The 14,180-nt window shown below is 36.3% G+C and overlaps 1 protein-coding gene across 7 annotated transcripts in view; it reads right to left on the bottom strand.

Moving 5' to 3' along the window:
• Positions 1–14,180, bottom strand: part of for (cGMP-dependent protein kinase for) — a 592,330-nt gene that overhangs the window by 16,234 nt on the left and 561,916 nt on the right. For all 7 annotated transcript variants that reach the window (XM_076211276.1, XM_076211277.1, XM_076211280.1 and 4 more), the window contains exons 7-11: positions 13,454–13,531; positions 12,275–12,369; positions 7,691–7,837; positions 6,785–6,932; positions 5,927–6,090 (exon numbers count right to left, since the gene is read on the bottom strand). In XM_076211276.1, the coding sequence (XP_076067391.1) occupies positions 5,927–6,090; positions 6,785–6,932; positions 7,691–7,837; positions 12,275–12,369; positions 13,454–13,531 (632 nt within the window). The remainder of the gene's footprint in view (positions 1–5,926; positions 6,091–6,784; positions 6,933–7,690; positions 7,838–12,274; positions 12,370–13,453; positions 13,532–14,180) is intronic.

The raw sequence follows: 14,180 nt of genomic DNA on the forward strand, positions 1-14,180 counted from the left end.
TTTTACTTAATGGATAATCTAGGCCATTTCATTCTTTACAACCATTTTCACAAGTCTATATTTCAGGAAATCCTTCATCCATTCCTGTAGCTACTATTGCTTTCTATGTATTCTAATTTCCATATTAATCTTCTGTGAAGCACATGATCAATAGCTTTTTCCAGATGTACACACATCCACCAAATCATGTCCATTATATTACATCAACCACTCTTGAATAAAATCTTAACAGATTTGATATAAACCTTAATTTTCTAAAAGTGATTTTGGTTATTTGCAAAAACCCTGATCTTCTCCACTTGTTCTATTAATTTTTCTTTAGCAATTCTCACATGCAATTTGATTATCACTCTGGTCAAAGACACTGGCCTATAATCTACAGATTTCTCTTTATTTTTTCCTTCATAAATTGGGACTGCATTCCCATTTTTCCAATCTTGTGGAACTCTTCTTTCTTTGAACACACAATCAGTTCATGGATCTTGCCCACCAGTTAATCTTTCCATTCTTTGTGTATCCAAATGAAAATCTCATCTGACCCCAAAGTCCTTATGATAACTAGTAATTTATGTAGTTCTTACACTTGAAGTCTTGGTGAATACCCATTTGGAATTTTTTCCACCAATTTAGTTTGGGGGGCAATTATTGGTGACTGCTTGTGATGGACCAATAAAATGGATGGTGGAGAGAATCATTTCTCATCACTCATCTTTAAATCTCATCAACACCTACACCTCCAATTGGAGTTGCAATCCCTGAGACCCAAGAACCCTCTCCTTCTCAACTCTTAAATGGAGAGCTGACAAGTGCTGTTTGCTCTCTTCTTCCTCCTATCAGATGGTGACAGAAACACTCACACTAATAATGTTGCCTTGATTTTCACTGACTAAAAACCAGCAGTCCCATGGCAGCTGACAACTGCCCTCAAGCCCTCTCACAGATACTTCTGGGAAGAAACACTGGGCAGCTGTCTTTGTTGTATTAATATGGAACTGGTTCTATGTCATTGATTTGTAGTAATAGGAGGAAAGGAGTAGTTGCCAGTTGTTGGCTCTCCTTCTGTGAAGGAAATAAAGTCAAAATTCTCAGCCTTGAGACTGACTGTTAGCTCCTGTGACTGTACCTCCCTGTGACGGTGAAGATGTTTATAGGATTTAAAGATGAACACAAGGGACATGATTCTTCCTAGTGTCCACCTCATAGGACCAATATTTGTAGGCACCTGTTGTTGGTCACCTGATCATTATTGCAGACCACTGCTAATAATAATAAGATGAATTGTCAACACTGTTAAAATGGAACAATGATCAGACACAGGAATACTCAAAACTGATCAAATAACGTGTGCTAATTATGACAAGATGCACCATGAGAATGGTTAGAATGGCACAATGATACCAAGATGCACTATAGGAATACTTGTAGTTGATGGAAAATTGCAATAATAAAGAAAAATTATCTAGGTAATTAAAATTTAAGCATAACTAAATATGCTTCAGTGAAGTATGTGAAAAGTCCCTTCCTCTCTCTGAAATAGAAGTACATGTTCTGAGAACAAATTGTTGTATGGTCAACTCCCTAAACCAATATATTGTCTAAATGCAGAACTTTTCAGTGGAAAAGATCTCAAAAAATTAAAAAATTCTAATTGGTCATATTTTGTGGTTGCTACAGCCACAAGAATTTTCTTATCAAGCTGCATATGACCTGAACTTGTTTTGGTCAGTACAGCTCAGCTTTTACTGATTAGAATGAGATTAGCATTGGTGGTGCAAGGCCAAAGTAAGAGAGAGATCAAAACTTAGTCTTTGGCTTCCATAGATATGATACTGATTAATAATTAGGATATACACACCACGCATATGCATTCATGGTAAACATGCAAACTTGATAGATACAATCATTCTTCAAGATGTGTTATAAAATGCCTTAGTGTTTCATGTTTGTCCAGTTGCTTTGATTATTAACACCTTTGTTGCAGTGGCATATTTTATTGACTATTTTGGCTAACTAAACCATTCTACTCAGCTGAGGGGCTACCCTGGGACTGAATCATTTAAAACTATCTTCGTCAACTTTTTCAGCCTGGTAACATACTTCATAAATTTTGTACTAATGATGGATGACTATTCAGCTGAGGGGTAGCCCCTTGACTGAGGTGTTTAAGAATAACATGAAGAGATCCACAAGCATGAACACCACTTCTGTTATCCCTGTCAAGATCAATGAAAATATAAATACGATCAAGCAACTAGTATGTGTAGCAACCACAATTTTTCTCTAATCTGATAACAAACTAATGAGGAGTCCTCATCCTTAGTCACTTCATGAAAGTCAAACTCAGTATTTAATATTTTGTACACAATGTTCAACATTACATCTATGACAGAGAGAGGATGAAGGATTTAGGGAATTCAAAATACATACAAAAATATAGTTTCACTTGCATTTGGATAAATGGAAAATAGATTATAATCTTGATGAAAAAAAGGAAAGGATATGAAAACAGGTTTTACATATCTAAATTGCCTTTTACAAGAATTTGACTTGATTCATAAAACTGCTTCATTATACAGTACTTCTCAAAAATACCTCTGACTCTCATAATCAATAACAATAATATAGTTAACAAAACTCACAAGAACCTTTTACACATGGTATTCAATGTATCATTACTACATTTCAATTTCAAGAATTTCTTTTATGAAATTTTGATATGGCATGCAAATCTGCTTATCTCAAATGTATTATCATTTACAGCAGTGATGGTGGTGTATATTTTTAATGATGATGCAGGCAGTAAGATAATTATGAATGTAATTTTTTCATCTCTGGCAGACTCCAGGTACATCTAATCCCAAAACCTAAAGAAAATAGTAAGACAGTGATTATGTCAGATAGGAAGTGCAACAAAGTTCACAGAAGGAAAAAGAACAGGGGAATAGCTAAAGTTAAAATTAGATATACAGTATATGTTTTTTAGTAAAGATTAATATACACTCATAAAAGAATGTTGAACAACTCTGGACCATGGTCCAGAGTTGGGTGAGAGATTAACATAAACACCACTCAACATGTGATGAAAACACTATTTTCGTTATGAGAGGTGTGTTTCTATAGTACCATTAGCAAACATAATAGAAATGCTATTCTTTCAGCTGTGACTTCGGAATGTTACATGTACTAGACTCTTCAGGGAGAAAAATACAAGGATGATTCCTAATTCCTTCACTCTTAAACAAATACATATTGTCATGTAGAAGTTCTGGTGATGGAATGACAGGTTTGACACTCCTTTTATGATGTCCCTATGGACTTTTATGAGTTTGGTTAAGCTTTTTTTTCAGATGTTTGTTTCTTGACACATGCATATTACAAGGTGCGTTTCCAGCCAGGAAGGACTAGCATATAAGGAAGACTTAAGAAACCTGAACTATCAGTTGTGAAATAAATGCAAGAAAGAGAGGATATATGATCGCACTTCACAAGTGCAAGAAAGGGAAATGGTCCATTAGCACAGATGATGTAAAGGCATAAGTAGGAAGAAGGAAATAACAAAAGTTAAAACTCTCTCTGCTGTCTGTTTTCAAAACCTGTCAATACCCATACTTCTACCTGGAAATGCAGCCCCAAGAGGCTGACATTCAGACTCTGGCCTGGACCCTCAATCTCCCACTATCACCTTCAACTCTACTTTCTCCACCTTTCCACATACAGAGAGCTAATAAATGACAACTATTTCCCTACTACTCCACAAAACTTCTGTTAGAAACAGTCCCACACCCATACAACACAGACAACAGTACTAGATCTCTTTCCAGAGAAATCTATGGCCATTGTGGAGCTGCAGTGAAACTTGAGTTGCCAGTTATTATTACACACACATATATACCCAAAGTCTACCAACTGCTACTTTCTTCCTCTTTTTCACATAAGCCAAGATGAGAACTGGCAACTGCTTCCTTCCTTTTACTAACCATTGACACTTTCTGCTCTCTCTCTCTCTCTCTCTCTTTTTTTCTGATGAGAGCCACAGGAAAGCCTGATAGCTGTTGCCAACTACCATGGAACTTTGATATTGATTGCTATCCATAAAGACTAGACCTAATCTTTCTTTGTTAGGCATCACTGTAGTTTGATTTGTTTTGATTATATTTGTGTACATGCACGTGTGTGTGTGTGTACTTACCTCACTGTAGTGTACAGGGCTGAAGCTATGATAATTGGGTCCTGTCTCTTTTCCTCTATTTATCAAACCTTGCCTTGAATTCATTTATAGTGCTGGTTTGCATTATATTTTCTATGTAGAAAATTATATTTCTTGATGTCTTTTAAATAAGTTTGCCTTATCAGTCTTTTACTATGACCTCTTGATGAGCTTTCTTTTTGTATCAATAATTTTTTTCCTGTCCATTTTCTTTAAACTCTTTCCAGTTTAAATATCGTTATCATGTCACCTCTCTCTTCACTCCTTCATTGTGGGTAGCCTCATTTTTTTTTCAATCTTTCCTCATATACCTCATCATTAAAACAGGGATCACCTTGATTACTGTTTTTTTATTCTATTTTTCTTATATCTTTCTGCTGCATATTCCAGTCTGGGACATGTCAAGGTTTCAACAGATTACAGGTCTCTCCCTTTAATTTCTTTATGTGTGTTTTTGTCAACAGGTCATCTTTGATTATAGTATCTAGGTCCTTTTCATCCTTTGCATTTGTTATTATTTAATTTCCCAGTTTGTAGTCTTTTCTTGCCATGGCCCATTTCCAATATTTTGTATTTGTGTTAAAATAAATTTTCTACTCTTGACTCCACTCATATACCTTATCCAGGTCCTTTTGTAACATTATCTAATCCTTCTAGCTTCTCAACCTCTTCATGATCTTTGCATCATCACTAAATAACTTTGCATAGTTGTTTATTACTTCCATCATGTCATTCATACATATAAGGAATACAGGAACCCAAACTGCACCCTGTGGTACACCCCTGATTACTTTTCTTCATTGTAACTTTTCATCTCTCATTACTATTTTTATATGTATATATTTTAAGAACTTTCTTTTATCCATTTCACTATGTTTCCTCTGAGGCCTCCTATGTTTTCCAATTTCCATATAAATCTCTTTTGTGGTACTTTGTCAAAGGTGTTTTGCAAGTCTAGTATGTGCGTGTTGTACACACCTATAGAGATTTGTATGGAAAAAGTTCAATATGCTGCATTCCACATCTATTTTTCTGAATTTCAAAACCTGATGAGTAGTTGTCGTTTTTTTTAATCTGCTATAGGCGTACCTTGTCCACGATTGTGGACATGCTTCTGACAGTGCAACATGTAGACATTTGTAAAGTGTGTGTGTATTTATCTAGTTGTATCTTACGGGAAGGGGAGTTATGCTCATGGTATCCCACAGTGTCTAGTTTGCTCTTAAATTTGTGCAAAGTTTTTGCACACGCTATTGTTTGTTCAGCTTGTTCCAGATATCCACCATTCTGTGTGGAAAACTGCTTTTTTTCAGGTCTCTTCTATAACTGTCCTTTTTTATTTTATTTTCATGTCCCCTTGTATTCCTCTCATCCTAATTTAGTGTAATTACCTAGTTGTATTTTACGGGAAGGGGAGCTATGCTCGTGGTGTCCCGTCTTCATATCTCATTTTATCTGGACTGTTTTTAAATTCATGTATTGTTTTTGCACACATCACTTTCTCATCTAACTTGTTCCAAACGTCTATTACTCTTCCAAACGTCTATTACTCATGTATGTGTGTGTGTGTGTATGTCTATGTGTATTTACCTAGTTGTATTATACGGGAAGGGAGCTATGCTCATGGTGACCCGTCTTTGTGTGTGTCTATGTGTGTTTGAGTGTGCATGTGCCCTTCCATGCACAGTTCAAAATTGCCAAAGATAAATAACTCCTTACCTGAGTATGGTCCACAGCTCCCCACCTAAACACGATTCCATGAGCATGTAGAGATATTTGCGGTCTTTGAACGTTTTGAACAACTTGACGATGAAGTCGCAATTGGCCTCCATCATGATCTCCTTCTCTGACATGATGTGCTGTTGTTGTCGTGTCTCTACAATCTGAAGAACAAAACTGAATCAGATTTACTTCAAACAGGTTTCCTTCGTGAAGAATCAGATCAATGTAGCCTTCTAAGATCTGCCTGTTGCGAGGCCCATCTAGAACTCTAATTCCTACAGCCTTAGTCATTTATTCAATGTCTGAAACGAACATAAATATGTGTCAGGTGACAACCCTGTAGTTGGTAAAGAAAAAAGAATGCTTATGTTTGGCTGCTGTGAGTTGACTTTTGCTGCAGGATCAGGTCAAAGTTCCAGGACTAGCCTTGGAAACATTCTATGGCTCACACACCTGCAAAATTATTTATCTGTTCAGTGTGACAATGCCACTGTTCTAGGCTGTAGTTTTAAGGCTATAATGTGAAAAGGGTCAAAAATATCTGAACAATGCTCTACATTTTTAAAATAACAAGATTTGTTCAATCATAGGGCATGTCAATGAAACATGAACTCAATCAAGGTCAAATCAAGGCATGATGATTTCGCTTTAGAGAAAGAAAAAAATGATATGACGTCATGAGGAGAGAGAGAGAGAGAGAGAGAGAGATATGCAACAGTTGAATACCTCATTTAACATATCTACTCTGGCATGATGAGCATCTCATGTTACTACACTGTTTTCTTTCCAAGGTGAACTGCTCTGTTCTTGCTTTGATCTGGATACTGTCCTGATAGGTGATGTAGGAGGCCTTACCTGACTCTTCTTCATCTGCTTGAGTGCAAACGACCGGTGTGAGTCTCCTGCAATCTGAACCAGTTCAACTCTGCCGAAACCGCCAACTCCAAGAGTGGCAATTCTGCGCAGGTCCTTCAAACTCACGTTGTCAAATTCTTTGTTCAACCTAAATAAAAAAAAAGAATAAAATGAAATTATTGAATTGTAATGGTTATGTAATGGTAAACAAATGAACAATTAACGAATACATGAACAAACAAAAAGTTTAGAATTTTCTATTTATCCTGAAAAAAAAATATTGCACTGCAATAATTACGATACATGGGTCTGCATATAGATGGATAATTAACGGATAGATGAATGAAAAATAATGTTCTGTGATTAGCTGAAACATACACCATCAGTCCTTAACCAAATGAATCTTAAAACTTAGAACTGTATGACATGCAACTGCCTCTACAGGAGGTTCAATTCACTCACCAACTACGCGGTAATTGAAGCGAACTCTACCTGGTTCTAGATCAAATTGACTACCTAGGACAGACCACCCGTTTGCGCGGGATCGGTTTTTTGTGGGAGAGGAAGAGAAGTCTGTAGGAAAATAAAATGTGATAGTCGTGTATAAAAACGGGGTTATTGCCATTGAGTACTTTTAAAGAATATTTATTAGAGCTTGTATCGCGGGTGAAGAGGCACGTGGAAGGAAACCTGCACATCGAGTCTTTTATCTGTATCATCCAACATAAGCATGGGGGGAATGGTCGTAGACAATTGTAAACGAAGGCAGAATCACGTTTTTTTTTTTTTTTTTTTGTGAATGATAAACTGAAATGAGAAGATTTAGTATGAAAGTTAGATATTTGGTGAATTTTTGTAGAGGAAAAAGGATGTGCATATGCAGCACCCGTTTCTAGTCAAACTTACTTCTTTCTCGACTTGTCCTCTGACCCGTAGCGAGTTCGGATTTGTTCGAGGTTGCCGATAAGCTGGTTGAAGGACTCTCGAACAATGACCAGGCACGTCACCCCGTCAGCGTCGTCTGCAATGATGTTGGCAGTACGTATGTCCTCCCTGAAATAAATTTCAAGAAACGATTATGATTGGCGAAAGAAATAGAAATAAATATATGAAACAAAGTAAAATAAATAAGTAAATAAATTTGTAAATAGATACATAAATTATATCAACACAGGAAAATAAAACGAAAATAGAGATAGATAAACGCACTGTAATCAGCAATAGATAATGTGCACATACGAGTGTGTGTGTGTGTATTTACCTAGTTGTATTTACCTAGTTGTATTTTACGGGAAGGGGAGCTATGCTCGTGAGGTCCCGTCTTCATATCTCATTTTATCTAAACTATTTTTAAATTCATGTATTGTTTTTGCACACACCACTTTCTCATCTAACTTGTTCCAACTGTCTATTGCTCTGTGAGGAAAGCTGTTCTTTTTCAAATCTCTTCTATAGCTGTCTTTTTTTATTTTCTTTCCGTGTCCTCTTGTATTTCTGTCATCCCATTTTATCAGATTCTCTCTATCAGTAATTTCTATGCCTTTCATGATTCTGTAAATAGCTATCAAATCTCCTCTCTCTCTTCTTTGCTCTAGTGTCTGTAGTTTAAGTTTTTGTAGTCTCTCTTCATATGATAGTTTTGAGAGTGTTGGTGCCAGTTTTGTAATTGCTCTTTGTATTCTTTCAAGTTTTTTTTATACATTTTTTTGTACTTGGTGACCATATCGTTGCTGCATATTCCAATCTTGGTCTTATCAGGGTGATTAGGATTTTCCTCACCATTTCTTCATCCAGGTATGTAAATGCCACTTTGATTGTTCTTATTAAATTATAAGTTTCTCCAAAAATCTTATTTATATGTTTCTCAGGTGACATATTATTCATAACAATGACTCCCAGGTCCCTCTCATTTTCTACTCTTTTTATTCCTTCTTCTCCCAAATTATATGATCCTGTTATTCTGTTTTTGCTTTTTCCAAATTCCATTATACTACACTTTTTTGTATTGAACTCCATCTCCCACTTCCTACTCCATTCTTGTACTTTATTTAGATCTCTCTGTAGTGATTCACAATCCTCTTCAGTTTTCACTCTTTTCAGTAATTTTGCATCATCTGCAAAGAAGCTCATATAGCTTTCAATTCCTTCATCCATATCATTAATATATATAGCAAACATTATTGGGGCCAGAACTGTTCCCTGCGGGACACCGCTTATTACTTCATTCCATTTTGAGTGCTGATCTCTTATCACTACTCTCATTTTTCTTTCTTGCAAAAAGTCTTCCATCCAATTTAGCAATTTACCTTGTATTCCTCCTTCATATTCTAATTTCTTAAGCAACTTCTTATGTGGTACTTTGTCAAAAGCTTTTTTTAGGTCTAGAAATGCACAATCAGCCCATCCATCTCTTTCTTGTATTATATCTATTAGCCTTGAATAGAAACATATTAAATTGGTGACGCATGATCGTCCTTGTCTGAATCCAAATTGCCTTGGATTTAGTACGTTGTTTTTTTCCAAGTATTTTACCCATCTACTTTTGATAATTCTTTCACATATTTTTGCTATTGTACTTGTTAGAGAGACTGGTCTATAGTTGGTAGGTTCTTCTTTATTTCCTCCTTTATATATAGGTACTATATTTGCTTTTTTCCAATCTTCTGGAACTTTTCCTTCTTTTAAGGAACTGCTTATTATGCTATGTATTTTGTCTGCCAGTTCATTCCTACATTCTTTCAGAATCCAGTTTGCTATTTCATCTGGCCCATGCGATTTTCTGACATCAAAATTACCCAAGTGTGTCAATATTTCATTCTTTGTTACTTCTATTTCTTCCATAGGGGGGACTTTTTCCTTCCACTCAATCTCTTCAGGTTGTATATTTTCCCTTGTAAACACTGATTTAAAATGTTTGTTCATAATTTCTGCCATTTCCATTTCCTCAGTGTATTCAACTCCTCCTTGTCTTAATTTCTCCAAGTCTTGTTTGTTTTTCAGTTTATTGTTTACAAATCTGTAGAATAGTTTTGGTTGATCTTTACACTTTTCTATAACATCTTTTTCATATTTTCTTTTTTCCTCTCTGCACTTTTGTACATATTCATTTCTATAACCAGTATATATTTTCCATTTTTCAGGTCTTCTGTCTTTTTTCCATCCGGTCCAGGCTTTGTCTCTTTTGTCTTTTAACTCCCTACAACTTTTGTTGTACCAGCATTTTACATATTCTTTTTCTTGTTTTTGTCTTGGGACATACTTTTCCACTCCTTCTTTGTAAATTTTTGTCAAAATATTCCATTTCTCTTCCACTGTTGTTTCTTCTTTGTATATTTCTTCCCAGTTTTCTTGTTGGAAGAATTCTCTTATTTTATCAAAGTTTGTTTTTTCATACATCATTCTTCCTTTTCTATATTGTTCATTTCTTTTCATATATTTTTCTTCATTAAGTTCCAGTTCAATCAATATGTGGTCACTTTTACCTATTGGTGTTTTATATTCAATCTTGTCCACTATTCTAGGTTCAGATGTAATTATTAAGTCTAGCCTCGATGGTTCTTCTTCATTTCTATACCTAGTGTTCTCTTGTATCCATTGTGTCATTGAATGGTCAGTAATCATCTCAAGTAGAGCATTTCCCCATGAGTCATCACCACTCTTTACTGTCATTTCTTCCCAGCAGATTTCTTTGCAATTAAAGTCGCCCATCATAACTATTCTTCCTCCGTCTTCCATTATTTTAGTTAATGCTATCTTTGTGTCCTCTAACATACTTTTATGTTCACTCTCCTCCCATGAGGCTGTTTTCGGAGGCACATAATTGATCACAAATTTTCTGCTCTTCTTATCTCGGTCTTCCACTTCTATCATAATCATCTCTACTGTATTCTTTCCATATATGACACCTTTCACGTTTATATCCTTCTTTGTCAGGAACATAACTCCACCCCCTTGTTTTTTCTCTCTGTTTCTAATCCAATAATTGTATGTATCATGTCCTACACTGTTGGGTGGTAGTGGGCCTTTTAATTTTGTTTCTACAATTCCCATTATGTCCGGTTCTTTTTCTTTCAAATAATCATTCAGTTCATTCAATCCTGTTATCAATCCATCTATATTTGTGTAAGACACTCTTAGTTTTCTGCCACTTCCATTGTATTCTCTGTTTCCCTTATGTTTTTCTTTAGTATGTCGAACTGCTTTATTTTCATGTTCACTACTCTCCAATAGAATCTCTCTTTCTCTGACTCCGTTCTTTCCTCGTTTTTTGCCTTAGCTTCAATTCTTTTCTGCTTTTCTGCCTCTCTTTCCTCCTTATTCATTTCTCTTTTTATCCATACCTTTTTATATTGATCATTTGTTGCTAGTTTCCCTGTCTTGGATAGAATTTTCTCTGCCGTTGTTTGTGACCTGAATTTAATCTTAATTGGTCTGGTCTTATCTGTACTATATTTTCCGAGTCTGAATTTTTCCTCAATTTCCTTTATAATTTCTGGTTCATCTTCCTGGACTAATTTTAATAAACTGCTTACCCTTTCATTTTCCTCCTTGATTCTTGCGGTTCTATCTGGGTTATGTTTCTCTTCCATTCCTAATATAATTATACATTTCTTTTTGTCAGCTAATTCTCTTACTATATTCTCCTTCTGTCTCATCACTTTAATAACTGAGTCTTCATTATGTTCTTTCAATTGCTGTTTGACTATGTCAGTGAATGAAACCTTATTCCCTTCTTGAGTTATTCTCCAATTTTTAGCTTCTGTAGCTATTTTCTCACTGTTTTCATTACTATTCTTCTTCAATTTCTCATTCTCCTCCTTTACATTTCCTAACTGTCTTTTTAGGTCCTCTATTTCTTCAGTTAAGTTTCTGTTAGCCTTCTCTAGTTGTTCCAATCTTTCAATTCTCAGGAAAATGGAGACTACAGTACCTAACTTACGCTCCAAGTCCTCGATCACCTTATCAACTCTCTCCTCTAGTCTTATCAGTCGGGGGGGGGGGGTTGTGTCCCCCCCACCCTCTTTAAATCCCTGGAACAAATTATCGTCACTTTCTTCTGTATTTCTCCGCTCTATACTTCTAATGTTTACATTTTTATTAGCCATTTCGTCATCCTGTGGTCGTTTCATGTTGACCTTACGCTCGTCTGCCTGGGCCAAGTCCTCCACATCCTCATTTCCTTCCATTTCCCCAGCAATCCCTCCCCTTCTCCTCTTTTCCTACTTACCTACTGCCTCACGAGCAATTTCCCCCCCCCTGCAAATACAAAAAGGCACGTCTCGTTGCGGTGGTATCCACAATCTGCACTTTTCTTCAGAACGTCTTCTAAGCCGTCCGTTCGTTGAAGTGTGTGTGTGTGTGTGTGTGTGTGTGTGTGTGTGTGTGTGTGTGTGTGTGTGTGTGTGTGTGTGTGTGTGTGTGTGTGTGTGTGTGTGTGTGTGTGTTTGTGTGTAAGTGTAATGCCCTCAATTTCAGTTTGAACCAACTTACCCTTGGAGCGCTTTTTCTCCGAAAAATTCTCCTTTTGATAACGTGCGAATATATTTCTCCTCTAAACTACCCGCGTCTCGCATCGTTACTCTTACCTGGAAAATATAAAGCATTAGCATTAAGAAAATAAGTAAATAAATAAATAGATAAATAAATAAATAAATAAAACGGACCCAATATATATTTTTTGATTTACTAAAAAAAATCATGGCGGCCTCAGCCTCTACTTTTTTCTCTTCTTTATTTCTCATTCCTTCTTGCTGTTAAACTCTATGCCAAACAAAAAATCTTAAAACTCAGAATCAACCCTATTGTTTTATAACATAAAATGCCAACTACTCAAATGGTCTTCTGTAACGGAACAAGTTACAATCATATGACATCCCCGAGTACTGCTCGTCACGAAACCGTGACGCTGCAAATACCACGCAACTTCTACGAACGATGACATCATCAAAAATATGACGTCATAAAATATCCTTTCTTCTTCAAATGTAGAATGGAGAGGAAGGGGAAAAACAGTGGACATGCTGAGAGTCAACAGGATATGAGTTGGAGGTGAAGAAAATGTAGAAGAAAGGGAGTGGTTAACAAGAGGAAGTGACTACGCTTCCAGCTCAAGAAAGAGGGTTAGATCAAAATTCAGGTTAGGTTAGGGCAAAGGAAGAAGCTTCTGGAAAAGATAAGAAATCTTCAGGGCCCTCAGGAAGAGGAGACTTCTTGTCTTGAAATAATACGTATTAAACTTATGGTGCAAAAAAAAAAAAAAAAGGGTTAGATTAAAATTGAGGTTATTCAGAAGATTAGAAAAAAATACTTCTAGAAATAATATGAAAGCTTGAAAATCATCAGGAAGAGGGGAATGTTTGTCTTAAAGTTATACACACTAAAATTCTAGCTCAAAAAAGAGGGTTAGGAGACCATAATTGAGGTTAGTCAGAGGGTTAGAAAAAAGGGAGGAGCTTCTAGAAAGGTTAAAGAAGTTTGAAGGTCTTCAAGAAGGGGGGGGGAGTACTTTTCCAAAACATACATACTAAACTTCTAGTTCAAGAAAGAGTGCAAGGAGATCATAATAGAGGTTAATCAGAGGGTTAGAACAAAGGAAGGAGCTTCTAGAAAGGATACAGAAGCTTGAAGGTCTTCAGGAAGAGAGGAGTACTTGTTTTAAGTCGCACGTACTCTGCCTTTGCTGATGATAAAGAAGGTGTCTCCACGCGCGCCCTGGCGGATGATGTAGTCGCCCTGCATGTAGTCTTTCTGCAATGGGAAAAAAGGCAAATGGTGACGAATATGGAACCGGAGGTGTGCACATTTATACATAAGGAGATATGGCCAAAGTTGGAGCCATGTGTGAATCGGTAGCCAGGTATGATAACCGGAGAGTAAGGGACAGAATCCCAAGACCGTTGCTCTTTTCCTGTACATTCTAATCAAGTACATATAACTATGTTCAACACACACACACACACACACACACACACACACACACACACACACACATACACACACACACACACACACACGCACGCACGCACACGGACTGGAGGAAGTTCCCAAACATATAAAAAATTAAATATTTTTCAGAAATTTTGTATAGCTGGGGTGGAAAAGTATGTGGTAAGGATGGCCGGAAATTAACGAATGATGTCCAATAGCAAACAAAAGAGATGAGGTAGGGAAGAGTTGGAGAAAAGGAAGAACAAATAAGACAAAAAAAAAAAAAAAATGCAAAAGATCCACAAGAGAATACACAATAATCAGAAGAGAGGAGGAAAGGAACTATGAAAAGGGTGCAGCTCATGAGCGTAAAAATTAACCTAGATTCTACAAGTTTGTTAATGACAAGCTGAAACAGATCTAGAGACGGGACTTTGTGAGCATAGATATAACACACACACACACACAC

Source organism: Oratosquilla oratoria, chromosome 28, assembly GCF_046742065.1.
Source record: "Oratosquilla oratoria isolate Oo_2021 chromosome 28, ASM4674206v1, whole genome shotgun sequence".
In the NCBI taxonomy this organism is placed as follows: Eukaryota; Metazoa; Arthropoda; class Malacostraca; order Stomatopoda; family Squillidae; genus Oratosquilla; species Oratosquilla oratoria.